Genomic DNA, 27057 nt, shown 5'->3' with positions numbered 1-27057 from the left:
CTTTGCGGATCGTGGCAGTGGAATGTGGAACGCGGCGGAGCTCGCCGTCAGGGCTCGAACGACGGCTCTCTCCCTCCGTCATGGGTACGTGGGAGAGGCGAACGAGCCCGTTTTTTGGGAGGGGGGCTGGGGGGTGCAGGGAGAGACGGGGGGGGGGGGGGGGGGGGGGGGGGGGGGGCGATAATGAGAGCCCAGGGGAAAGAGCAGGTCCCCACTTTCCCAGAGCGGAGCAGGAAGTCTGCGCTGCCTCCACCTCACGGGTCGCCGAGAGCCAGCCGCTAAATGCTCACAGATGTGCCGAGCCGAGAAGGGGGGGGGGGGCTGGGCGGGATGGGGGGGGGGGGGGGGGGGGGGAGAGGGACGCCCGGGCACAGCGCTGGGCACCTTCCCCCCCCCCCCCCCCCACCAGGCGCACGCTGGCATTTCCTGTCCACAGACCCCCCCCCCAGGAAAAAAAACGCGGAGGACTGCGTGCGAAGGCACCGAGGTATTTGCTCATTCGCTTACGCTCGATTTCACAGCTGGAGGTGCCGCGCCAGAGTTGAGAGACACGCCGGAATCCCAGCGAAAACAAACGAGTTTTGGGAAGGGTGAGGATGCTGGGGGGGGTGGGTGTTCAGGCTGCGATTATATCGCTCGCCACACGGTTACTCTTTCCTCTCAGGAGGGGGGCTGGGATCGTAACTCACGGCAACGCCTGACACTCACCTTTTCAGTGCATGAGGGCGGAGCTAAAACTTTGCTTTGTGTGAATGTGGGCGTGGCCTGTGGGGGAGTGGGCGTGGCTTGGACTCACCCTCCAGCACGGGATTGGACTGCAGCAGCTGCTCCTTCACCTTGTTGACTTCCTGGCCCTTCCCGCACACGGCCGCCACGTATGACATCACCAGCTTGCTGGCCTCTGGAACACACAAGCAGAAAAAGGGGCGGGGTCAGGACTGCGCCGCTCCAGACAGGGCGGGGTTGGAGTGTGGGGTGTGGGGGAACAGGGGACCAAGATGCACCCCAAAAATCCCCCTTACATCACCACCAGCCCCAGCCCCACTCCAGACAGGGTGGGGTCTGCGGGTGGGGTGCGAGGGAATGGGGGACCGAGATGCACCCCAAAAAATCCCCCTTACATCACCAGCACCCCCAGCCCCAGCCCCATAGAGACCACACCAAACTGGTGGGCTTGTTCTTTCTCACGGGTGCATACAGAGGAGGGGAGCAGAGGTTCACACACTCACACACTCCCAGCTCACACACACACACTCTCTCACACACACACACACACACACACACACACTCCCAGCTCACACACGGGGAAACTGTGGCCCGTGTGTTTGCGTTCGTAATTTCTCTGCCCTTCCGTGAGGCCGTTTCTCAACCAGCTACTGCCAAAAAGGGGCCTCACACGACACTGAACAGCAACGCGACCCGGGAGCTCGTTTAAGAAGCTTTCTGCTTCGCTGAATCTCATAATGACATCAGACATCAGGAAGCATCAGCTTCAGTAGCACAGCGGTAGGTGAGAATTCATTACGTCATTTCCCAGTTGATTACATTCGATTGGGCTTACAGGGCAAAATGACTGCAATCGGTCAACTTTTTCTTTTCTTTTTTTTTTTTCTTTTAAAAAAGTAAGAAGCACGTTACAAGTTGTAAAGCATTTCCACTGAGAAGGGGGTAAAGTATTTTTCGCTCTGGAGAAAAGTGTCCGGGTTCGAGGGTGCAGGCCATACTGTGACCTCAGTAGTATGTCATCGCTGAGTTCTGCATCGCATACGAGCCTCAGCACTGCAGTCTTACGAAAACACTACCGATGGCACGAACGGACCCGCAGTGCGAGTGAGTGAGAGAGTGAGAGAGTGAGAGTGAGAGTGAAAGAGAGAGAGGTATTGGTTGCAAGATATGTGGCCTCCTGTCACAATGAGGGACAACCACCGAGGCACCATCTCTGTCATTTGCACTGTTAGTAGTTTCTGTTCTCATTACTGTCCTTACACGTCGTTCAACTTGCAGGTTGCCTGTGGGTTTGTGCCTTTCGTTATTTATTTAGTGGATGGAAAAAGACAGAGAAACAGGAAAAAGAAAAGAAAAGGGGACATCAGAGCAGCCAGAGACGCCTTTAATAAAAATTAATAAATAAATAAAATCACCTGAGAGTCTCTCAAAAGCACAGACCACACTGGATTCATGTACAGCACGCACTAAACCACAGCGAGGACCGAACACTCTCCCACGGTGGTTTCTGAGTTCCAGCATTCTTCAGTTAATCCCACCATGAGGAGGACGTTATAATCAAAAACATAAAGCGCGATCCGCACGGCAGTGCCATTTAAATCACTCAGAATGTTGAAACTTCGAACGTCGTTCAGTGAAAACTATTTTGCTGAGAAAACAGCAGTGCAGTCAATCCCGCGAACGAATAAAGGATGTAATGTCATTTAAAGGAGGAATCGTGACCAGTACATTACCCACTAACACCTGTCATCGTGGTCATCGGTTCTACACGACCACAGGTGACAGTCCAGGGGTCAGAAAGCAAAAGTCAGGTGTTTCCTCCATCCATGAACTCAGCCTGCTGATTTCATGGATTAGTTCTGCCTCCTGGCTGAAGAATGAGCAAATCCAGGTGACTGGAACAAAAATACTGGGAAAGACCTTTACTTTACTGAACCTGGATTTTCCGCATCTGCAGGCGAACTCAATGGACTGAACGTGGAGTGTTATTTTTTTGGGGGGGGGGGGGGGGGGTAATCCTCATTATGGGGGGTACCAGCTAGGCAGAGGACGGATGAAACACAAGGAAAACATCAGCAGCTATCAGCCCCCCCCCCCCTTTCCTTGCAGACTGAGGGAGCCAGAGAGAGACTAATGAGTGTGTTATAATCACAGCCCCAATTCACCTCCCTCACTCCCCCCCCATGAAGCCGTTAAAAAACAGCCAAGCCAACGTTCCGCGGAGGACCGGCCCGGGAGGGAAAAGCTTCCGGAATGTTCTCTCAGGAATACCGATCGGACAGCCGAGTCAGCACGTTCGGCACCTGGAAGAGACGCGATGCCCGCGTTCAGCGCAGGAGGGAGCCGAACACGGAACGCCTCCCCCCCCCCCCCCCCCCCCCCCCCCATTACATGTCAAACGAGGCAGCTGCAATTAAATTTTTTATTTTTTTGTGAAATGTTGCGCCTCGGCTGGGATTTATCTTCTCTCCCCCGCCCCCATTCTCTCAGGTAATGGCGGAGGAGCAATGTTTCCCTGCAATGTTCCCACAACATTGCAGCAACGCTCCCCCCCCGCTGTTTTGTCACAACAGTGCCAGAACACCGCGAGAACATTGCTGACCAGGCCGCCCTCTGGAAAAAATGCACAAAAAAAAAGTAAAGGAATTCAGGAGGCTCCTGGGAGGAAGGGATGTGCCCGCAACGTTCTCACAACGCTCCCGCAACGCTGAGGAAACGTCGCCTCGACGCGGGCGGTTAGGCGGCAGCGACTGAACGCCGTGTGCCGAGCTGAGCGGGTTGGGGCGGGGCGTCGGGGGGGGGTTGAGGGACGCAGACTCCCCCGGGAGCGTTAGGAAGGAGGAGGGTGTGGAGAGGGCGTGACTGACAGGTCTTTAATTAACACCGCGGCTCTGGGTTTACTGGTCTCCGGGGGGGGAAGGGGGGGGGGGGAGGCCCGGAGGCTGGGGGGGCGGGGCCAGGAGGAACACAGTAAGCCAACGTGGCTGAGAAGAGCAGCCTGGCAATCCGTCTCCTTCTGAGTGAGCAGGAGGACAGGCTGGGAGCGAGATTTTGGGGGGGGGGGGGGGGGGGGGGGGGGGCGAGCGAAAAGGACTTTAGGGGAAGGGAGTTCCCCTGAGGCGGGGGTCCTCAGTTTTAACCAAGGAAAGGGCCTGGCGTGGGTGCAGGCTTTTGTTTCAACCAAGCAGAAACACACATCGCATTCGGCCCTCAGCAAAGACTCTAGTGGTTGATTAGCAGAATCATTAGTACATTCGCTGCTTGGTTGGAACAAAAGCCTGCACCCCCCACCGGCCCTTTCTGGGTGACACTGAGGGCCCCGGGCCCTAAGGCACAGAATTCTGCCGGATTCAGGCCCCTGGGCAGCAGTGCAGTGTTCAGCCAGTCTTTCACGAATGAAAGAAAATTAAGAAAGAAAACAGTAGGCTAAAATGAAAATTAATACCATTCTTTTTTATCGCGGATGAAAGCCTGTTTCTAACAGCTTGTAAAGAATCCTAGTATAACTCAGAGACATACATTTCACACAAGGTCTAAAGTATATCTTGCTAGAATGTGGTTGAAAGCAGTCTTTGATTTCAGAAAAAAGCCTGGAATGCACAGTTCTCTTGTTCCCTGTTCATCTTACGTTTTTATTTTACAATTCACTAAAAGAGAATTTATTTCACTTCAATTTCAAACTGCATATCTTAAATGCGTTCGAAAAACGCCATTGAATCACATGACGCATCAGCGTTACAGGACCTGCGCTTGTGCGATTAAATGAAGGCACGGCGTCAGATAAAATGCCAGTTTGCCATTTCTGTACATAATTCATCTCCCGTGAATATCGTAACCTTTTACGCTTTACAAAATACCCATTTTCATCAGCCTCTAAACCCATAAAAATGATGAGGAGATTACCAAAATCCCACCTCATCCCCTTTCACTGCTGCTTGGCTTCCTGGGTCGGACTCTGAACTGATGAGCTGCTGGCGCACAGAAACCCCACCAGTATTTTAAATCCAAAACTATAAATAGTGGCATGCCAACGTCAGCGCTTCATAAATGACGAGGTGCAATTTTTTAACAAGGCTGCGCAAAACCACAACAAACAAAATGAATGAAAGAAATACAATAAGAGACAGCTCAGAGAGCTTTCATAAAAAAATAAAATAAAATAAAAAATTAAAATAAATCTTAGCGATGACGTTACATCAGTGCCCTTCTTAGTGGGCAGCAGGAAATGTGGCTCATTAGAGTGCACCGAAGCACCAGCAGGAAGTGGGTTATTTGCTGGTCGCGCGATGAAAGACCAGGGCTGGTGACAGGAGCTCAGAGATTATGCCCCCCCCCCTCCCTCCACCCCAGCCCTGCTCATGCCAGCCAGCCATTCACTGACCTTGTCAAACCAGATAAACAGCAAGTGGCCAAGTTGCTCGAAAGGGAGCGCGCACTTCTGTAACTTCTTTTCCCACAGCTGAGGTCAAACCACAGCCTTTGATGTGCAAGACAGAAGCACCACAACCTGCTGGACCTTTTGTCATGGGGTGCATGCTGGGGTTTGTAGTCAATAGAGGGCCGTGTAGCCCCTACAAAAGGATGAGCTGAAAACTACAGGCTGTGGATGACGAGGCACAGGGAAAACTTTCCAGTTTATTTTTTCACCAGGCTGCAGACTAAACCTGCAATGCCCCCTGGGTACCTGTGATCCAAACATCACCAGGGCGGCCAGAGGAGGATGGGCTTCCCCTCAATAGCCAGGTTCCTCCCGAGATTTATTTCCATCTGGGATTTTTCTCGCTACCATCTGAAGGTTTTTGTCCCATCTAAGGAGTTTTTTTTCATTTTTTTTTTGCCAGCTTTGTGGGGGTTCAGGTCTGGTTTTTGCTCTTTTTTGGCTACTCAGTAAAGCATCTTTGTGACAATTTCCAGTAAAAAGCACAGTGCTAATAAAATGTATTTGATTTGATTTGAAAATGTCGATTTACTCATGCTGTTATACCGATACAAGGAGCTCTCAACGTCTCAGTGGCAGGTAGTCCATAAGGTGATCTGCTCATGAGCTGATTAAGCTGTCTTGGGCTGGGTATATGCACTACCGCCAGCAAGACCGACTGCACTGGGGCTCCATAAAGGAGTCAAAAAGCCTCGTGTAGCAGGATTAATGGAAAGCAGCTGAGGAGTCGATCTATCGACGCGGAACTCGTAAATCAGCCAGAGCCACGCGGCCTGAGAGTTCTTCAACTGGCAGCTTCAGCAAAAAAAAAAGATAAAAAAAGAAAAGCCCTCCTACCTCATCCTCATGATGTAAAAAGCTGCCCAGATGTCCAAAGCTCTGCAGGGCAAACCAGGAGGGGGGGGGGAAGGGGGGGGAATGGCGGTTCAAAGTCTTGGACCACAGATAAAGAATCAGACCGGATGCCACGTTGCGATTAATAAATGTTTCTGTCGCAAGCGCCCTGTTTGGACACGACTGCACGGTGGCATAACGAATGTGAGCCCCAAGGCCAGATCGAGACCGTGACCCAAGTTGGGGGGGAGGGTTTTGGATGGTACCACCACACCACATTTAACATCTCTGCCAAACTTCATGTCAATGGGTGCGTTTTCTCTTTACAGCTACAGCCACGGGGTCAGAGAGTATCCTCGGGGTTCCAGAAACTTCCTTAGAGTCCTGGCATCAGAAAGCACCCCATGCTAGAAAATACAACGGCTCCATTCACGACTCGTCATAAATTAAAAAAAAGGTCATAAAACTCTTTCAAGCACCCGTACTTGAGTTACTCTGGGACACCGCCTCGTCCCTGCAGGCCCAGCTTGTGTCAGCAGAAACGATACGGCGCCAAGAAGTTGGAACCAATAAATTAAAAAAAGTAACTTGAATCCATGCTCCAAGATGGCGTCATTTCACAGTTTTGTTGAGGGAGTAACTCGAGAGGGCGTGAGAGGGCAGAGATGTTCCACAGATGGATGAGACAGAGGGACAGGAAGCTAATGTCATCCCAGATCAGGGCTGCCCAACTCTGTTCCTCGAGATCCAGCATCCTGTGGGTTTTCATTTCAACCCAAATTCGGCACACCCTGATTCTACTAATCAGCAGCTCAAAACAAAGTCTCCAGCTGTTGAATGAGGTGTGCTTTGTTAGGACTGGGAGGGGGGGGGGGGGGGGGCAATCTTACAGCGCAGTAGATTTCCAGGAACAGGGTTGGGCAGCCCTGTCCCAGATTGAGGATGAGGATGAAGCAGAGAGGGGCTGGAGAGTAACTCCAATCAGAGACGATCTAAAAAGTTCCAACCATGTGGTCATCACCTGGCAGCGTAGACTTGTCTGCCAAAGGCATGAAAGGGCTTCTCCAGCAAATACCATCCTCCTCCTCCACTCCGCTGTCTCAGCATATCGTACGTGTGGATGGGCCCATTATTAGAAACACTACCGTGCACTGACAGAATGATGAACGGAGATTGTAAAACAACACCACGTGAGATACGCGCGAGGTGAGGAACGTGGACAGAAGACCAACTGAGGACACTCATCTTTTAAGTTCACTCTCAGTGCACCGTTTTACCGACTATAATGCACGTTGAGGCATCCCCAAAGCTTTTTTTTTTTCCCCCATGAAAATAATTCATCTAAATTAACAATCCACAGCTAAATGGACACCTCACATAAAGCTGATTTTTTTAAAAAGGCTGGTCGTGCACTACGATGGAGAATTTGGGTACGGTACCTGTCTTCCCCGCTCCACTCTCCCCGGTGATGAGAATGCACTGGTCTTTATCCTGGTCTCGCAAGGAGCGGTAGGCCTCGTCCGCCAGAGCATAGCTGAGAGAGAGAGAGAGAGAGAGAGAGAGAAAGCATTCATCATTCAGTCCACAAACACGAAAAAACAACACGTACAAAACCCAAATGTATCCCTTTACTGACCCGCTACCATCCTTTTCCCTCGTATCGGTGAACCTTCACAGAAATGCTCCGCGTAAAAAAAAACAGAGCATCGCTGCACATCGCGGTTAAGCGGAACGCGGGATAAATGCACGTGCGACTTTCTTCGCTTCGATTCGCTGACCTGGGTAAAACTGAGCCTCGAGTGTGGCGCTGCAGCCGAGCCTGGGCGGCAGTGTAGTGTAGTGGGTAAAGAACTGGACTTGTAACCGAAAGGTCGCAGGTTCGATTCCCGGGTAGGACACTGCCGTTGTACCCTTGAGCAAGGTACCTAACCGAAATTGCTTCAGTATATATCCAGCTGTATAAATGGATACAATGTAAAAAAAAAAAAAAAAAAAAAAAAAAAAAATGTAAAAAAAAAAAAAGTTGTGTAAGTCGCTCTGGATAAGAGCGTCTGCTAAATGCCTGTAATGTAATGTAATGAGCCCAGCGCCCTTCAGATAGCCGCTAACGGGCGGTTATCCCTCTCGCGCTCTCCCGCTGAGAGAGGAGCGCGGCGCAAATGTTTATCTCTAGCGGGAAAAAAAAAAAAACGCAAACCAAAGCCCGGCCAGGCAAGGCCAGGCCCGGCCCAGATGCCTGCTGATCAATTGCACGTGGCACCATTTCTGAAAAGTGGGTCAACGTTTGCAACGCAATCCAATTTTTGGCAATTTGTACGCTAGCTTCACAGGAGTGTCGCACATTTATTTTATTACCATTTTTTTTTTTTTTTGGGGATCTTTTTTTTTCCCCATTGCTCCGGGTAGTACAGTTCCCGAAAGACAACTGTGAGGTTTCATTCGAACCCCCAGCTTCCTGTCAAAGTATCGTTTCTATGGGCCAGGAAAATCAATGTTCGGCACTGCCAATCAGAGTGTGAAAAGTTCCAGTACATTCAGTGTGCGTTAAGCCCTCAGCTATCGATTGCGTGGGAGGCGTTAATGAACTGCTTTCAACATCCGCTACTATACAATAACATCTAACACAAGACTTAATGCTGAACAAGTTACATGCACAACACTTATCTGTCCCTTTAATACTGTGACACATGCACGCTGTTTACTCCTGCAATACTGAGAAGGCAGAAATCCAAGAAAAACAAAAAAAAACATTGTCTCCCACTTCCTGTCGGCTCAAAAGTTCCCAAAGTAACAGGAAAAAAAAGACTGAATAAACCAAATCGATAGCAAATTGCTTTTTGCACAACACAGCTTGGTGCATCAGTTTGGCTAAACCAAAATCAGGGGTGTCACAGTCCCGTCCTGGAGGGCCGCAGTGTTGGCGGGTTTTTGTGGCATTCTTTCAAATCAGCAGCCAATGAATATCGTGAGAACAAGGCGTGTGGACTCCATAGCCCATCAGACTCAAATGAATGACTCACGTCGAAGCACATCTAAAGCCAGCAGTCACTGCAACCCTCCAGGACTGGAGTTTGGACACCGCTGACCCAAAGCCTAAAAGCGTCCACTGTTTCACTGCACCAAAGTAGAATACTTTATGGAGAGGATGACAGAGCAACAGCATCCAATGAGAATTCCTGAAAATTACAGCATTTAAGCTCATCTCAGAAATGAACCCTGTTTTACATAAACTCCAGGACAAAGACAAAGACTGTGGGCACACACTGGGTAAGCAGGTCACATGGTGCAACAGCAAAGAGGTCATGCTGGCTCCAGTAACAAAGCCATGATTGTCATTGTAAGGGCCTGATACATTGTGCGGACCAAAATAGACCAACAGGCGGCCTCAGAGACTGCAGAGCATCCAACGGGTCGGAGCTTACAACTACAAAGGTTCTAGGGGTGGGTGTACTTCCCGAACTTCGCCCAAGCGACACAACCATCCATTTGTGTGGGCTGACCCAAGCCTTCAAGGAGGGAGGGGTGGGAGCAAAGGGCGTAGAGTCCCCCCATAGGCGAGGAGTGGCACTTCATTGTGTCGCACCCAGCCAAAATTCAGCGCCCATGCGCTCCACCCGCCCTGGTCCTCCACCAACAGCCCATACGAGAGGTCAAAAATTAGCCCAGCGCTACACGCAGGCTCGGCGGCCATTTTACCCCCTCTCCCTCCATCCCTTCCACACTGTGGATGGAATGTTCCTGAACCACAAACTAATAATAACTCTTGATTGTGCAGTAAAAAATGTTGCGTGCCGTTGCCCCTCTGCTCCCCCCCCCCCGCTGGCCCACGATAAATATGTCGATGGGACGTTCCGAGAGGCTGGCCGGGGGAATGAACTCCGAAGCGCATTTATGGACCTCCAAGGGAATACTCTCCGTGTTCCCCCCACCCCGCCCCCCCCATAGGGAATGGGAATGGGAATGGGAATGGATGTTTCTCCGTCCAAACTATAAAGCCCTCTGGCCACATTCCGGAGGAATGGGGCAGGCTCCCTGGCCCTCACTGCTCGACAGTTTCAACTAACATAACAGAGTGGACAAAGTGCCTTTGCATCGATAAGGTATACAGTTCCACCTTCGCGTCCACAAATCAAGTTGTGTGTGTGTGTGTGTGTACATAAGCACGCGTGTTGGTCTGTGTGAATATTTGACAGTTAACAAGAAGATATGCAGTGGAATGGGCTTCACAACCCTCCGATTTTAAACACCTGGGGGCCTGTCGCACGTAAGAAAGACCACCACACATCTTGACCTACTCGGCTCACATATGGACTGGTTAATAAAGTGTCTCAATGCAGTCAGCGATGTATTTAATTACATTGTTAGATATGGGATGGAAAATGCATTGTCAGTTGATCTCCAAGGAGACACATGGACGCCAGAAACACCAGGACACTTGGGGAGGAGGTTGTCTTTGCTCTTCTGTGGCTTTGTGTATCCACAACAGAGGCGTCACTCCAACAAAGGGTTGGGTATGACTGATTTTATCAGCTACACAGACTTTCCAGGAACCACCACAGAAAAGCACAGGTCGGGAAACTCAAAGGGTCAGATTTAATAAGACCATGTTGTCGGGGACGGCATTGAAATGTCTAACAACAGCCACAGCCGATTTGACTACAATGCCATTTGAATGTACGATATCATTACGTAACACAAAGAAACGGGAGGGGTTCTTTCTGTGTGATGCTGCTTTCTCGCGCTCAATGGAAGGAACACAACCTTATTATGACATCACAGCACCACTGAGAGAACCTTTACTTGGCAGGGTTCTGGAGGAGGAAAGTCCCATCAAAGCTGAAGCGGAGGCAGGGGCTACGCCCGGGAGCTAGGGACGGGACGGAGATGGAGAGGGGGTGGGCGGGGTTAACGAGGGGGGGTCTGTCCTGCCTAACGCTGACCTGCCCGCTGAAGCCCGGCGTTCTCAGGGAGCGGCACAGGACATTACATCACTGCCGAAAAGCGCGAAGCCCGGAGCAGATGTCTAAGCCTTTGCGAAAACAGCCTCGCCGCCAGACGTGAGCCCGACAAAGGACAAGCATCACACAATTAACCCGTCCTGCGGAGGGGAGGGGGCGAGGGGGGGGGCAAGCGGCCCGGGGGCCCGGGGGCCTGGATGCGTGCCAGATCACCAGTCCTCGCCTCATGCGACACGCAATGTACACCCAGCGGGCGGCGGGACCGCCACAAACGAACCGGCTCGGGCAGTGCGAATATAAATACCACGATCGGAATATGAATAGCTTCAAAAGCCAGACTGGGGGGCCGGACCCCCCCTCACTGTCCTCTTAAGAGGGTGGAAGGACGAAGCCTAAGGCTGAACACCAAGAGCTTTTGGCTCACAGACTCAGATTGGGCGGGGGGCGGGGAGGGGCATGGAGTGGGGTGGGGTGGGCGTCTGTTATTGGCCCTCGTTCTTGCCGAAAAGCCGGGCACGCATCAGTCAATCCCAGCTCAAGCACCAGGAAATCCCAGAGTGTTCCGACTGTCCATCGACACCGCCACACTTCCCCACCTCGCTTCCCAACAGGGAGGAAATCGGTACTAAAGCGAGAACATCTGCTCAGCTGCTGATTAGCCGCTGATTTCCAAGAGAGAAACAATCTTAACCGAAGCACAGACCTGAAACAATTAAACACCCCTCCTGAGAGAGAGAGAGAGAGAGAGCGTGAGAGAGCGAGAGAGCAAGAGAGAGAGAGAGAGAGCAAGACCAACAACAAGAACAAAAAGAAACAAACAGCAGCAGTGCTTCCGATTGCAACCCAGTCTGTCCTGCTGCTATCGTATTTTGCTACAGAGAGGAAGGCCGCACTGAAATGTCAGGGAAAACCAAGAGGGCAGCCAGCGTGGTAAGCAGGCTTTGGCCTTCCACATCTGAGCCTGCCCTGCCAGTGGGGAGGAGGCCGGCCTGGCCTCTCAAGCTTCCAGATCGTGTAGTTTGGGAGTGAGTCTCGAGAGCTGTAATTTGTACTTCCCTACAGCCCGGGCCCTTATCCGTTAGCCAGAGGCACATGAGGAAAATGCTGCAGAAAATAGACTCAAACTTCCCACTGAGAAACAGAGAGAGAGAGACAAAGAGAGAGAGAGAGAGAGTACCTCAGTCCAGAGATGGATGGGAGGAGTCTGAGCTTCCTCTTTGCGAGTTGTAAGTTCCTGTGCAGACCGCGATTCGCGCAGTCGTAGGCTACGGAGCCGATAGCAAGGGAATCAATTCATTTGCGCCGCTTTCGCTAATGAGCACGAACAAAACATTCCGTAATGAGAACAACATTACCAGCTGCAGCTTTCAGATTAGCAACACAGGCTTTTACTGACAGCGTTTGTGAAGATTCCCAGATGAGCTCAAAAGCCACCAGATGCTTGTGCTGCGTTTCCCTTATGGTTCAACAGCAGGCCAATGTGTTAGTTTGATCAAAGGGCGGTGGGGCTGATAAACAATTAGCAGATTAAAAGTACTTTAGCTGGTGATGGCTGCTTATCAACGAAAGGCAACTGGTTACATATTTAATGTCATAAAAATTACGGAACATTATAGAGCAATTTACAAGCGGGATAAATGAGTTGGCTATGGCTGTCGTTGCAGAACGGCCCAGTGCTTGCACCGCAGTGAAGGCCAGACGTCAGCACTGACGCCTTAACGTGAGAAACTTCCTGTGACCCTGCCATTTAAAGAGCTCCCTGGCTGACTCAGGAGGCTTGGGCGGACACACGTGCGAGTTTTGAGCCTGCTCCGATTGTACCGAGCCGGAAGTGGGGGGGTTCCTGCTTCCCATTAAGATGGGCCCAGGTGGTTCTGGGACACGGTGGTGTCACAATGGGAACAGTTATGCATGGGCACACACCGCAAAAACAAAAAAAACAACAAGTCAATCTTAAGTATTTTAGTGTTATCTTATTTTTATACTTAAAAATCTTATTGCTATGACTTTTTTTTGCTAAATAAGACAAAAAGATAAGCCAATGGGACAAGACAATTTCACTTGTCAAGCAAAACGTGACTTAAAACAAGCTAATGTTTTTCTACTTTAGAGGGGAGAAAAAAAAAAGATTTTAGGTTAGATTTTACAGGACTAAAAACACTTAAGACATTTTTTTGGTACTGTATCAGAGTCCCAGCACAACGGGTCCCTCTCCAGCACTCACGCCACCCGCATCAGTGGAGGGGCCTCTCAGCTGTTTCCTGGTCCAGCCAGCTCTCGATAGCATGTAAATGGTAAATGGACTGCATTTATATAGCGCTTTTATCCAAAGCGCTTTACAATTGATGCCTCTCATTTGCCAGAGCAGTTAGGGGTTAGGTGTCTTGCTCAAGGACACTTCGACACGTCCAGGGCAGGGTTTGAACCGGCAACCCTCCTGAGCTCTGTCGCCCCGAGCAGGAGACCGGGTGCGTAACAACGAGAGCCTGCCGGTCTCAGGTCTACGCGCTGCTAACGGCTAATGGGCTGCCAACGCGACGAGAGAGCCGGCACACCCGCTCACATTCAGAGCGTCAAACGCGCACACAGGACTACAGGAGAGGCCGTTTCGCAGCACGGTTTTCACCACGATCACCTGAAAAGAGCGCCGACGGCATGGGCTGTTTTTCTTTAAGGAACCGCGGTCGGCCTCTGCGATTGGCCCACCTGGTTCAGGCTCAGAATGAGCACAGTGCATCAAGCTTTGTACCCCTTTATAAAGGTTAATATCTTAATCTCTCAAGCCATGAGGCAAAGCAGTGCGCACCTCTCAAAGCAACATCCGGCCTGGCCAGCGGAGAATGGGCTCCCCCCCCCCTCCATCGCCAAGATTTCTTCCCATTGAGGAGTTTTTTTCCCTCAACACTATTTTTGAAAGTGTTTTTCTCAGGCTTGCTTCCTGGCGCTGGTCCCTTTAGATTCCCGATTGTCAAAAAATGTAAAAGTTTAAGGAAATTGACTTGGTGGTGGTGACTAAAGTTAATGACACATCAAGAGGAAACGCGTTCTGTGTTCTGCACAACAATATCCAGAACTTGATCTGGAATATACTGCTCCAGTGTACAGTAAATAGAACTGTGTTCATGCACCGTTAACACTTTTTCAGGACTAGCTGGTTTGGTTTTGGTCTGTAGTGGGTCTTCTGTTTGAGAATAGTCAAATCCGAAGGAAGATTATCGAGTTGATTTTAGCATTAAAAGTGCAGAGAACTGAACCGGCAAAGATGAAAATATCCATTCAAACTGCAGAAGTAACAGGGGAACACTAAAACGGTCTGGTGATCACACAGATTTCCACCTTCAATGGAATCCCCCCCAGAATTGATTCATGGAAACGATCAGCACAATGGAGTGTGTGTTTTACAGTAACCCCCTTTCCCCCTTCTGTGGGTCCCCCCTCAGGTCTGAGGGAACGCACTGTACCCCATACACCCCCTCCTGCACACGTGTGTACACACACACACTCATGAACACACGCGCGCACCCACCGACCCACGTAGAAGCACAGACACACAGACCCACACGCGCAAACACACAACCGTGCTTGCACACAATCGCGGACACAAGCACACACACACACAGAGCACACACACCCAAGCACACACACACACACACATGTATATGCGCACACACACCCAAGCACACACTTCCCCACATCCTTTGTTGAGAGGAAGACAGGAGCGCGGGGGGTGGGGGTGATGGGGCTGTTTTTAGACTCTCCACTCAGGATGTCTTTACTGCTTCCCTGTCTGAGTTATGAGCTCCAAGCTCTGACTCAGCTCTCCTGGGCCAGCCTGGCCCTCCTTTCTGCACTGCACTGCCCCCCCCCCCCCCCCCCCCATCTTACAGCACTGACCCAGAGTCAGCTTCACCTCTAAACACTTAGGACACGGGGCAATGACAAACTGACCCTGGATCAGTTTCTACGGGCACCTTCTATCAGGGAGCTTCCACAGACCCCGCCCCCGCGTTGTCCCCAACCCCGGCCTCACACACAGGAACAGTCTGGCCTGCAGGTTCGTTTACTGTAGGAAGCACTTAGGGAGGAGAGGAACACCCCTGACTAGTGATTTGTTCTCCTTCCATCCACACACACATTTCGGGAAGGATGTGGGGGAAGCCTTTCCCAGTGTACACGGGACTCCGTGTTTTAATGGAAACAGCCAGCACGTGTGTCTGTCTGGCGTGGTCTAACCTTAAGCCCATAAAGAAAAAAGGGAAAAAAAAAAAAAATCCTTTCCAGCACACGCTGTCCCCCTCTTTGTATTCAGGATGAAAGGTGCACAACCACTGGCTCAAAAGAGAGATCCATACCTCCTTCATCCTGACCCTGCCGACCGACCCACCGACCGACCGAGCAACCGAGCAACTGACCGACCGAACTGGCACAGGCACGGAAATATGATCGCCCAATCAAAATATGGGAGAAAATATGATAGAAGAAAAAGAAAAAAGAAACAGGAAATAAGCAGTTGAGATGGCGCGCGCTGTGCAGAGCGGTGCGGTGTACGAACCACGGCCGGTTTTAAAATAGCCCCCCAGCGCTCGGGACCACAGCGGGCCCTTTATTTCGCCGTCCTCTCGGGGGGGCGCGTACACCGGCCAGCGCGGGGGACAAGAGCCGGCTATCTGCGGCGTCCCGACTGCGAGGGGGGGGTGGGGGGGCGACCGGGAGAGCTGGGGTGAGGATGAAAGACCAAACGTACCGGAACGCCGGGCTCCGCACACACACACAGCCGTCTCTGTGTTCCAGGGTCCGGGACAGGCCCCCGAGGGTCCCAGCATGCACCAGGCTCCCAGCATGCAGCAGGCTCCCTGCGGCCACCACATCCTCCGCTTCCCATTCATGTGCTCCCGGCAAAGCAGCTGCTGTCCTCTCCAAAATTAAATTAGGCTTCAAAGTTTTTTTATTCCCCCCCCCCAGCCAATATGGTTCAGACAGCTCAAAGCTGTTCCACAAGTGGCAGGCTCGCACGCATGAACTAACGACACAGACACGCACGCACATGCATGTATGCACACACACACACACACACACACACAGAGGCAGACATACATACACACACACATGCACACACACACACGCACTCAGGCACACACACACACAGGCACACACACATACATACACACACACACACACACACACACACAGACACACAGGCACACATACACACGCACTCACACACAAACAGGCACACGCACGCACATGCATGTACGCTCACACACACACACAGGCACACATACATACACACACACACGCACACACAGGCACACATAAATACACACACACACACATGCATGCACACATGCACACACACACACAGGCACACATACACACACAGGCACACACAGGCATGCACGCACACGCGCACGCACACACAGGTACACGCACACACAGGTACACACACACACACACACACGCTTCACGCACGGCTCCCTAACGGAGAAGGACACAGGCCGCCTGAAAGAGCAGCCAGCCTCGGCTGAGCGCAGCGTCACTCCACACATCCGTGGAGGACGGTGACCCCCGACACGGCGTGACCCCCAACGTGGAGTGACCCTGGCATGACGTGATCCCAACGTGGAGTGACCCCAACGTGGAGTGACCCCAACGCGACGTCACCCTCGGAGCCCGGTCCAGCCTCCCGTGTGACAGACAGGCACGCCTCCGGCCCTTTCCAGACTACAAACACTTCCACTGTGGCGAGGGCTACCACCCCCCACCCCCCCAGCCCAGCCCACGCCCCCCATCCCCCCCACCACAATCCCCTCCTTACCCAGCAAAGACTGTTTACATAGCCTCGCTCCAGGAAATGAGCCTGAGGGTCTCAACACCAGGGGCGGGGGCAGGGGGGGGGGGGGGGGGGGGTGGTGGGTCCTATAAACACTGCGCACCAGCGCACACACACCCACACACACACACACACCCCATACACCACGTGTTAGAAGCCAGGGAGCATGCCTAACATGGTGATTATTACTTTGAGAGCTTCGCTTCTGGAAACCATGATGATATACACTGCTTTACTGTGAGGGAAAATTACAGTACGCACAGAGAAAACCCAGACAAAAATAAATAAATAAAAAAGAATACTACAATACTGGGTTAGGAGTGTACATCAAAGAAAGAAGATAAATAAATAAATAAATAATAATAATCAGGATACTTCATAGTGGCAAAAGAAGCTGGAAAAAAAAAAAAGTGAAAAAACTCATTTGGCTTAATAGCTTAGTCAGCACTATTGACAGCAGCCAATTTTACTACGCTGATAAAAAGTCAGTTTATTGGCTGTAACTGGGTTAAAAGCAAAGGCTACTTTCTCTGATTGTAACAGTTATGCAAAGTCCTTTTTGGCTGGACCGCAACAGCGCGGCCAGCCCTACAAACACGAATGTCTGCGACTGACTGAGTGAGTGACTGAGTGAGTTATGAAGTCACACCATTGGTTGGCCGGATCACGTGTTAGGTCCAGCCATATACTAGGTTTTAACCTGGTCTTGTTCAAACTGTCAGGAAGTCCTGATGTAGAAATATAAACCAAGAAAAATATAAGATTTAAGAAAGAATAATTTTTTTTCCCTCCAAAATGTTTCTTGTCACGATCGGTATCAACAATGTAAAATACACAACATTAATCTACATGCATGTTGTTTCTGTGTGTGTGCGCACGTGTGCGTGCATGTGTCTGTGATTATCATTGCACGTACAAGTTTCAAAACAGCCATCGGGCTGTGAAGGAGTTGCTGATGTAACAAGTCCAGACTTGTGCACAGCCTATCCAGACTATCAGTGACAGTAAATGAAAAAAAACTACAGGGTGGCTCAGACTGACAGCTAGATTTAATGGGCGCACTAACAGAAAACTGTTAGGCCTTGGCCCCTATACGACAGTATAGTGCTTTAAATGGATGGTCCACACTTCAGATAAACGCCACGTGCAGAATAGAAAGCGCTTATGTTCGCTCCTCGATTGTTTTGCAAGGCAAAGCCTCGCCCGTCCACGCAAAGAGGCTCCCTTCAGAGTGAACACAACTGTTCTGAAACCGTGGAAAAAAAAAAAAATCAAAGATTAACAAGCAAATAACATCCTGCCCCGGGCCCTCGAACTTTCACGAGCAAACCATTGTTCCGTGTGACCTGTTGTACGGAAAGGGTTTGCCGAGCCTCTCGGTGGGGTAGTACGCGAGCACGAAAGTCTGCCTTACTGATCAATAGTCACAGGGTGGGGAAAGGCTTTGGAGGAATGGAATGGAAAGCATTTCAGGTGATTACCTGTACACTCATATCAGAGATTACGCAACCTGTCCAGCACCTACACGGTACATTGTTCAGCACGAACGTGTCACACACACACACAGACAATGCCTGAAAAAGACGAATCGCAGAGCTGGGTAATGTCTTGGGGGGGTATGTGATGCCCTCTGTCCTCTTAAACCAACCCATCCATCCATCAGTGACTTGACACAAAGATTCACTCCGCAGTTTTTAAAATTTTTGAATAAAAGTTTGAGAACGGGTCATCGAATCTTCATCAGAAGACCAGGGCCCCTGGAAAGCTTCGTGCTGAGAAGACGAAACCGAGACCCAAATGTGGCCCTGGAATTTATCACCAGGCCCTTTGATCAGAAGAATCTTAGGAAAATGTTACAACACGGGGACGTCTGATGCTTATCTCACCGTCCCAGGCACGCCGTAAAAAAAGAGCAAATATTAAGGAGTTTCCTTATTGCCCGGCACATTCGCCCCCTGTCTGCTTTATCTGCTGAGCTCAAAGTTTAAGGACGTAAGGAACAGACCATGGTCCAAAGGGAGGTCGGGGCCTGCTCGTCATCGGAGCGCCATGGTGACCAGTCACATCATCATCATCTTTTTAACACCGAGACAGAAGAGACAGAAAGAGGGGAGACTTCAAGAGTACTTAGCATGACGCTTCAAGAAAAGCAGGAGGAAGCTGGAAATAAAGAAGAAAAAAAAAGAAAAAACAAGACAACTATCTGAGAATCAGACGCTGAAACAGATTTTCCAGGACCGGGTTTTGATCGAGCGATAGAGCGAATCTCGCCAAACTCGCATCTTTTTCCAATTCAGTGAACCCGAGGAGGAGGCCGGAGCTGAAGCCTGGGGCTCGCGGTGACGACAAGGCCCAGATATCTGGCCCTCTCCCCGGACAAAGGATCCGCCTTTCCCCACCTGGGTGCGAGATATCGCACGGAACACCTAAGTCACACCAGACCACCCCAGACTGGGGTCATCAATCTTACCCGAGCTCTAGCTCCGGTACTTTGGGAAATGGCCCCTTACAGCCGTATGGACACAGGTCGCTGCCTGCATGCAGGAATAATGGCGCATTTAGCGATAAGAATGAGCACCCCGTGCCTCAGAGAAAGGCAGGAACAACCGCTACACAGGACAAACGATGAAACCGCCTGGGCGAATCTCACGCGTTCATCCCTAGTTCAGCAGTGAAATGTTCAGCATCAGCAGTTTTTTGAGGCCCGACAGTAAGCTTTGTCAGTAGAAAATCCCCGTGCTGGTACAGGCACCATCATTCAAACTGCACCTCTCTAACATTTATGGATGATAGGCATTGATAACAGAGGCCCCGCCCAGATCGAGGTTTTGATTGTGGATGCCCCGCCCAGCCACGTTCATACACAGGCCTACAGCCGGCAGTCCTCCCGACCTTTGACCCCTCAGAATGGACCTATCACAAGGTGGGCTGGCGCAGCTGGGGTCATCCCACCCGTCTCCGTGTGTGTGTGTACAAACGGATCAGGTTTCCTCAAAGCACCATCTGCTCGATGACTCTGCTGCCGCCCCCCCCCCCCCCGAATGACATCGAGACAGGCTAATCAGAAGGCTCCTTTCCGCAGCACAGCAGATCCAGAGGAGAGCTCTTACTTTAAAGCATACTCACATACTGAACCGCCAAAGCCACCCACGTATCAGAGGACTTTTGTCCACGGTCCACCGAAGGACAGAACTTGGTTGTCGGTTATTGCTAACTCCGCAACTTTGCCTACTCATAAAATTAACCGCAGCGCCAGCGCACAGTACAGTGTGAACTGATACGGCCGCTAGCTAACATGTTTGCTTAATGTACCCCCTGCTCACTCACGCGAGGCCAGTCCTGGCACCTAATTCACTAATCTCTCATACAGTACCGATTCCGACATAAGAGAAGCGAATCAAATCCCTGGACATGTTTCGCTGGGTAAGACATACGTCCGAGAGCCCACCCCCCCCCCCCCCCCGCCCACCCCCTCCAGAAAAAAAGGGGGGAAAGAGAAATGTACGTGATGTGGAAAATCTGTTAGCCAACCCGCTGGGGACCCCTGAGGCGGTGGGCGTGGTCTGGAATGGCAATGGTGGTATTGTGGGGGGGGGGGGGGGGATGTTCTCTTAATCCTGGGGATATTTCAATTTGAGTTGCCAATGACGTCGGCTCCCCCCTTATCGGCAGACCTCAGCCTTACCCCACAAAACCTGGAGCGTGAGGACGGTGTGCGGGACGCGGGGCTGGACAGCCAATGGGAGAGCAGGACGCTGAGATTGAGACTGTAATCGTGCATTTCCAGACGAGAGGCTGAGTGAGGTTGCACCCCTTCCCTTTTCACACCCTGCAGCAGGCCCCCAGTCTCCCATGACTATGCCGACAGTTATTCAAGAGCATTGCCTAACTGTCAGACGGCTTCAGAGTTTGACAGAATATGAACTGTATAGCCTATATAAATGAGGTATATTATCTAAAGGCTCTCCCAGTACACTCTATAAACTAGCAGTAATCACACCTTGGTTGAAATCTCATAAGCCAGAAACCGAGCTACATTTCAAATTTTGAGATTTAAATCTGGCAGTAATTTGCACCGTAAGCTGGTAGGCAGGAACATCTGTCACTTTTAAACAGCACAGGAGGAAACGGTCCCCCAGAGGTTCTGGCGAAGGGCTTTCAGCAGGAGGGCAGCAGAAAGATTAGACCCCCCGCGTCCCCCCCCCCCCACCGACCCCAACCGCCGACCCCCCCTGGCAGAGCCCGAGAGTGACGCTACAGCGCCCCAGTGATACAATGCCCTGGGGGCACATCGATGGCGCTCTGCGGTGGTGCGCTGAAGAGGGGGGGGTGGGGGGGGGGGGGGGGCGAGAGTGCGCTGCCGGGCTCTCATTACCTCATTACCTCATCACACAGGGGGCGTAACCCGAGCTCAGAGGAGGGCCAGCTGCCCCCCTCTTAGTGCGCGGCCCAAATCTGCGCCCCACCAGGCTCTCTCTCTCTCTCTCCTCCTCCGTGCCAGGCGGGGCCCATCTGCGCCCCTGTTTTTGGGATAAAGGAACAGGGGGGGCGACGGCCACACAGAACTCACAGTAATGGGCTTGCTTTTGTCCCGATCTGGGGACAAAATAGCAGGGGCACCTGTCAAAGCTGATTGTTTGGTTCGGTTTCCATGGAAACGCCCTTTTGTGTGAGAACGTGTGCGTGCGTGTGCGTGCGTGTGCCTGCGTGTGTGTGTGTGTCTGTGTGTGTGTGTGTATGTGTGAGAAGGTGTGTGTGTGTGTTTGCGTACGTGTGTGTGTGTGCGTGTGTATGTGTGAGAGGGTGTGTGTGCATGTGGGTGTGTGTGCATGTGGGTGTGTGCGTGTGTCTGCGCGTGTGCGTGCGTGTGTGTGTATGTGTTTCTGGGCCTGGGGGTTTGGGCGGGTCGGGGTTGGCTGAAGGCGAGATCACAGATTCCCAGAAATGGCCACCGATTGTTCCGCGGTAATCAGACGCAATCAGGGCCAACGGCACAGCAGCTGCAGCCGGTCCTCACAATGGCCACCCAGGACCTTAGCATCCACCCTCACAGGTGGGGAGGGTCACTATCAAACCAAACCAAACCAAACCAAACCTACAGACCAGAGGCTTGTCTGCGTCACAGGCTCGGTCTCCTGGACCAAACAACAACCAAACAAAATCATTTGGGCGATTACTGACGACAAAAAAAATGGCTAAACCGCCCCCTTCAGTGGGGATTCAAGTGGTGTTTAGACAAGCACAAAGAGCATCAAGCATGAGCAGCAAAACACACAAACACACTGTTACGTCGGGGAATAAAGGTCACACACACACACACACACACACACACCGTTCCCTGTTATTATCGAAGGCCTCATTTAGAAGCCTCTCCAATTACATTCAGGAAATGTAAGGAGGCTATTCTCTCTTCAAAGACACACCTCAGTCAAAATGACCCCTGTGAACAAGGAACCAGGAAACAACACAAGGTCGTGGACGTTATTACTATTATTGGTACTATGACAACCCAAAAAAACTCCGCACTTTTAAACCTTTTCCTTGTTTGTCAGTAATTTCAAATAGGCCTGCTTCTGTTGCCATAACGATCCCGTGGTTCCAGTGGCTTCCCGGCAACAGGGAGAGAAAAATAAATAAATAAAATAAATAAATAAAACCCCTTCTGGCTTTTAAGAACCCATCCAGAGCCACAATTTTTATCTTTACTTTTTTTACTGTATTTCAGTAACTGGGAGTACTGGACAGATGAAACAGCATCTGGGGAATAAAGGTCGTCTCAAGGTCAAAGGATTCTGTCTTTTTCATTTTTGTTTTATCTCTGTAAATGTACTGTTGTGAACTCCTTTTTTTTTTTTTTTTTTTTAAAGCAATGTTTGTATGTTTTGAGTGACGCATGCCTTCTTGGCCAGGTCAGTGTTGTAAATGAGAATTTGTCCTCGATCACTTTAACCTGCTTAAATAAAGGTTAAACAAATAAATAAATAAATAAAATAAATCCACTGGAGGCCTGGTTTCTGTGGACTAAACTGCGGGCTCCTGAGTGTGCAGTGGGACGACTCAACACAAGTCCAAACGCCACTCACGATCCGTTCAAAAACAACCCGAGGAAGAGGATGCTTGTTTTTTGTTTCGATATGAAATACAGTATGACATTTATGCCTGAGGGGAGGAATGTTTTAAGATTTTTTTCGAATGTTGAGACTGCAGTGTGAGCGCTGGTTTAATGACTAAAGGGATGTTGTGAAATATCATAGACGAAAAAAATAAATCAGCCCTTCCAGGACATGCATTAATAAACATGAGTCAGAAGAAATGTATGAAATGTAAAACAGGGATATTAAACCCTTAAGAACCAAAACTCCTCCACAAGAAATGCTGGTGACGAGTATTAAATACATTATTAAAGGAATTTTACAAAGCTGCAACCGGACGGTGTGGATCTGGCTCTGGCTCTGGCCTAGAGAAACTGTAAAAATGGATACCTTCAAATGGGTGGGTGTGAAAAGATTTCCTCACGGGGAGGAACAGTAAATCTTTAGCGAAAGACTGCATATCTTTAGACATGTCCTCTAACAGCCAACCGCAGGAGGAGGTTGGTAAAAAAAAAAAACCACAGACTCTGGGATGACACGCGCGATGAAAGGTGCTCATTTCCAGTAGCGAGTCAGACAGGAGGAGGCAGACGGGAGGGGGGGGGGGTGGTGACGTGAGGTGATATTCCAGAAGGGGGAAGGCCCCAGAGCAACAGAAACCTAAAGTTAAATTTAATTCCGGGGAACTTTCTTTCCTTCACAGTGGATTGAAACCCAAACATCCTGATCAGATATTTGTGTTCCTGCGCCAATACCCCATTCTCCCCACCCCTTCCGCCAGCAAACACCGCAGCTGCTGTAATGGAAGGTGGGGTGACAGCCCAGTATGGTGCACTGGGAACCACACGAAGACCCAGAACGCCGAAATAGCAGTGTTCGGGTGTGCGGCACGCTTTGATGCGGGGGAAACTTCCCACAATGCCCCGGGGCCGCGCGCTGGCGGAGACGGCGCCTCTGGCATCGCGGCGTGAGCTCGGAGGCAGCCAAACGACGGCCGGGTGAGACCCGGCCGCTGCCGGCGTCCCGTTTGCTCGCCGACGAACGGCAAAGCCGTTCGCACTCAGCCGTCGGGATGACCTCACCCTACAGCCTTCTCCCGATTGGACAGCGGCCAAGGCAACCCTCGGGCCAACCCACGTGCTGGGCAGATGCTGACCTGCCCTTCATTGCTAAAGGGATATATGTATTTAAAAAAAAAATATATATATATATATATAATGTCTATTCCTAACCTGTGGCTCCTGAAATTATTTTCACTGTGTAATTTCATCCAGAGCTGCCCACTTTTCTGTGTACGTCGACCAGCACAACCCATTCTAAAACTGGGACCAGTCCAGGGCACTCTGGGTGACTCACCGAGGTAAAGCTCGTTTTTTTTTGGATGCAGTGTTCCAAGGTACTTCATGACTTCAGAATTTGGAAACTTAAAAATAAAAAGACGAACCATTTTTAAAAGTTGAAAATTGCAAATGGACTCCTGCCAAGTTTTAATTATGGCGTTAGGCAAGGGACAAAGTCAGTAAAAAGTTGAGAAAGATATCTCCCATAATGGCCCTGTACCATAAAATTCTGCAACAGGCAGTCAAACATTAATAGCAGAAATAGCAGCCAATCGCCAGCAATTACGAAATGCCGTGAAGTTAAATACTCGAGCCTTATTGGCTAATCTCGCGTGTGATCTTACAGCTCAGCACGAACCGCTAATGACCGCTAAAACACTTAGAGCAACGAGGTCACGGGTGAAAAAATCCTGTAAAAAAACTAAATCTAGAAGTTCAAATCAAAACTTTTAGTATTCAGCACTCCGAATATACTCCACAACAACATGATTCACGAAATAAGTACTTTTGCTCGAATACGCTGCTTCATGTCGGTTGGAATAGTTTTGGATGTTCGGCAACACGCTTCAGTGCGCCGTCTTGCTGGCCAGCTGGCGAGCCAACCTCTCGGTGGCAAAAAAAAAACAACAAACGGCCTGTGAAACATCGTCACCCTTCCCGCGCGGAGATCGTAACAGGGACCGCTCATAAACGCGAGGCGCGATTTTTCACCAGGGTGGTCCGTACCCCCCCCCCCCCCCCCCCCCCCTCCCCAGCCACTTTCCACACCAGAGACAGAGAGAGAGAGCTGGCGGCCTGGTGATCAAGCACAGGGGCCAGAAAACCGACTCCTTTCGGACCCTGTTGCGACCGAGCGCGGCGGGTTCCAGTGCGACGGTCAGGCAGTGGCGACGGGGTCAGCGGACATCTCCACATTAGAGAGGAAAGGGAAAAGCTGTATTGCACAACCCCGCCGTTTGTTTGTTTCCTTCTGGGCTGCCTATTTGGCCCCGATCTCTAAACAGGCCTGGTCCATTAATACTTAAACGCCGCTCTGTGAAGGGAAGGCTTCCCTTTTTGAAATTAACGACATTCAGCACCAACTAAGATGTTGCTGGATTAAAAAAAAAAAAAAATGAATTTCTAGGTCCAGGGTGGCTAGTTTAACCCAGTTGTCCAGGCCTCTAGACAAGGCAAATGCTAACACGTGTCAAAGGAAGGGCTGTGTCCCCAGCCCTCGGCCTCCACCAACCCTGCGACGAGGGGGAGGGGCCAGTCACAAGTGTGGGCAGGGCCTAATTGTATATATTATTATTCTTTTTTTTTTTTCTTCATGCCCTTGAGCGAGGCCCTGTGAACACGCTGACGCTCGCGAAACGTCGCAGAGCTGAGTGTGTGTGTGTGTGTCAGGGAGAAGGGTGCGGGGGGGGGGGGGATTTTAAAATAATCCGCGGGACATTTCCGCCAACTCCGCTGAGGATGACTGGCGTTCAGCCTGATGCTCAGAGACGGGAGCAGAACAGCCACTTCAGCTCCCGGAGAGCGTGAGGAACCTCCGCTCACAGACAACTCCGTACGAAAGTCCAGATCCTCCATCTCGGCAGCTAAAACTAGTCTGCAATAACACTTCACAAAGATTATCGCAATGTTATGACAAGCTGCTTCTCTCTCAGAACACCCTCTGCCTCCTAAAACAGAACGAGAGTCTGCAAGTGGGCATGACACTCGGCTTCGTGACACGTTTCGCGGGTTCGTGAATTTTTTTTTACAACCTCCAAGGTTCAGGACCAGGAACCCCAAGTCTCGCGCTCTGAGGCCGAGAAAGAGGGCCTCTCTTAGCTTCAATTAAAACTGCAAGCAACTGACAACCGGATTAGTCTGACGAGGTGACTAAACTGACACAAGATGATTCTTTTTCCCTCTTTTTTCATGGGAGCAGCTTTTTTGCGTAAACGGCGATGACGGACAGCCAGAGTGCTCTCTCCTCTCTCCCTCTCTCTCTCTCTCTCTCTCTCTCTCTCTCTCTCTCTCTCTCTCTCCATGAAGAGGACAGCAGGCACTCGGTCCGGTCCGGTCGGAAGTAGCCCCATGTGAAGGATTCTCAGCTAAGCTATGTAAATGTTTATCTTTAATCTAATCGGGTCTGCTCCGCTGCGCGGGCGACCTTTCCAAAAGCCCGGTTCGGCGCGGCAAAATAAACAGCCACCTCTGAAGAGGCGATGAATTCCCGCCAAATCCAGCCATCAGCGCGCTTCCTTCCCTCTAGAGCTCTTACCAGAGCCATTAATTCCCATTGCCTTTCCTGTTTATGAGTTTGATCCCCACTCACTCATTCATATATATATACACACACACACACACACACACACACACACAGGCACACACACACACTGTATATATGAATCACAGGATAAAGCTTGTAAATTGTGAACATTTTAGTAAGCTAGTATACAGATTAATTTTCAGTTTTTTTTTTTTTTAAACTGCATTTTTTTTTGCGATCAATTCTTTTATTTTCCAGTAGACAAAACATAACTACAGTACAAAATAAATTACCACAAAAACTATAATACAGGTACCAAATAAAAAGTTACGCAAGAAAAAAAAAGGAAATTTGACTTCGACGACAAGAGGATTAACTACAGCGTTTACATATTTTGCAAATTTTTTCCACGCTAATGGCCTTGCAGAATTCAAGCAGCATAAACAGACCCCGTGCCCCTTCTGCAGTAACACATTTCTCAGCCCGTATCCGAGCACACAAGTTCAAGGCAAATCAATGCAAATTAATGTTTCCGATTTGTTTACCAGCAGCAAATGATGATCTACAGCTGTCCGGGGGTGGGGGGGGGGGGGGGTG

At 50.5% G+C, this 27057-nt stretch overlaps 1 protein-coding gene across 8 annotated transcripts in view; it reads right to left on the bottom strand.

The window, feature by feature from the left end:
- myo1b (myosin IB) overlaps window positions 1-27057 on the bottom strand; it is a 97757-nt gene that overhangs the window by 41731 nt on the left and 28969 nt on the right. For all 8 annotated transcript variants that reach the window (XM_035409314.1, XM_035409316.1, XM_035409318.1 and 5 more), the window contains exons 4-5: window positions 7438-7532; window positions 797-901 (exon numbers count right to left, since the gene is read on the bottom strand). In XM_035409314.1, coding sequence (XP_035265205.1) covers window positions 797-901; window positions 7438-7532 — 200 coding nt within the window. The remainder of the gene's footprint in view (window positions 1-796; window positions 902-7437; window positions 7533-27057) is intronic.

The sequence above is a fragment of the Anguilla anguilla genome, chromosome 3, assembly GCF_013347855.1.
Source record: "Anguilla anguilla isolate fAngAng1 chromosome 3, fAngAng1.pri, whole genome shotgun sequence".
Lineage (NCBI taxonomy): Eukaryota > Metazoa > Chordata > Actinopteri > Anguilliformes > Anguillidae > Anguilla > Anguilla anguilla.
This window is presented reverse-complemented; position numbering and strand designations above follow the sequence as displayed.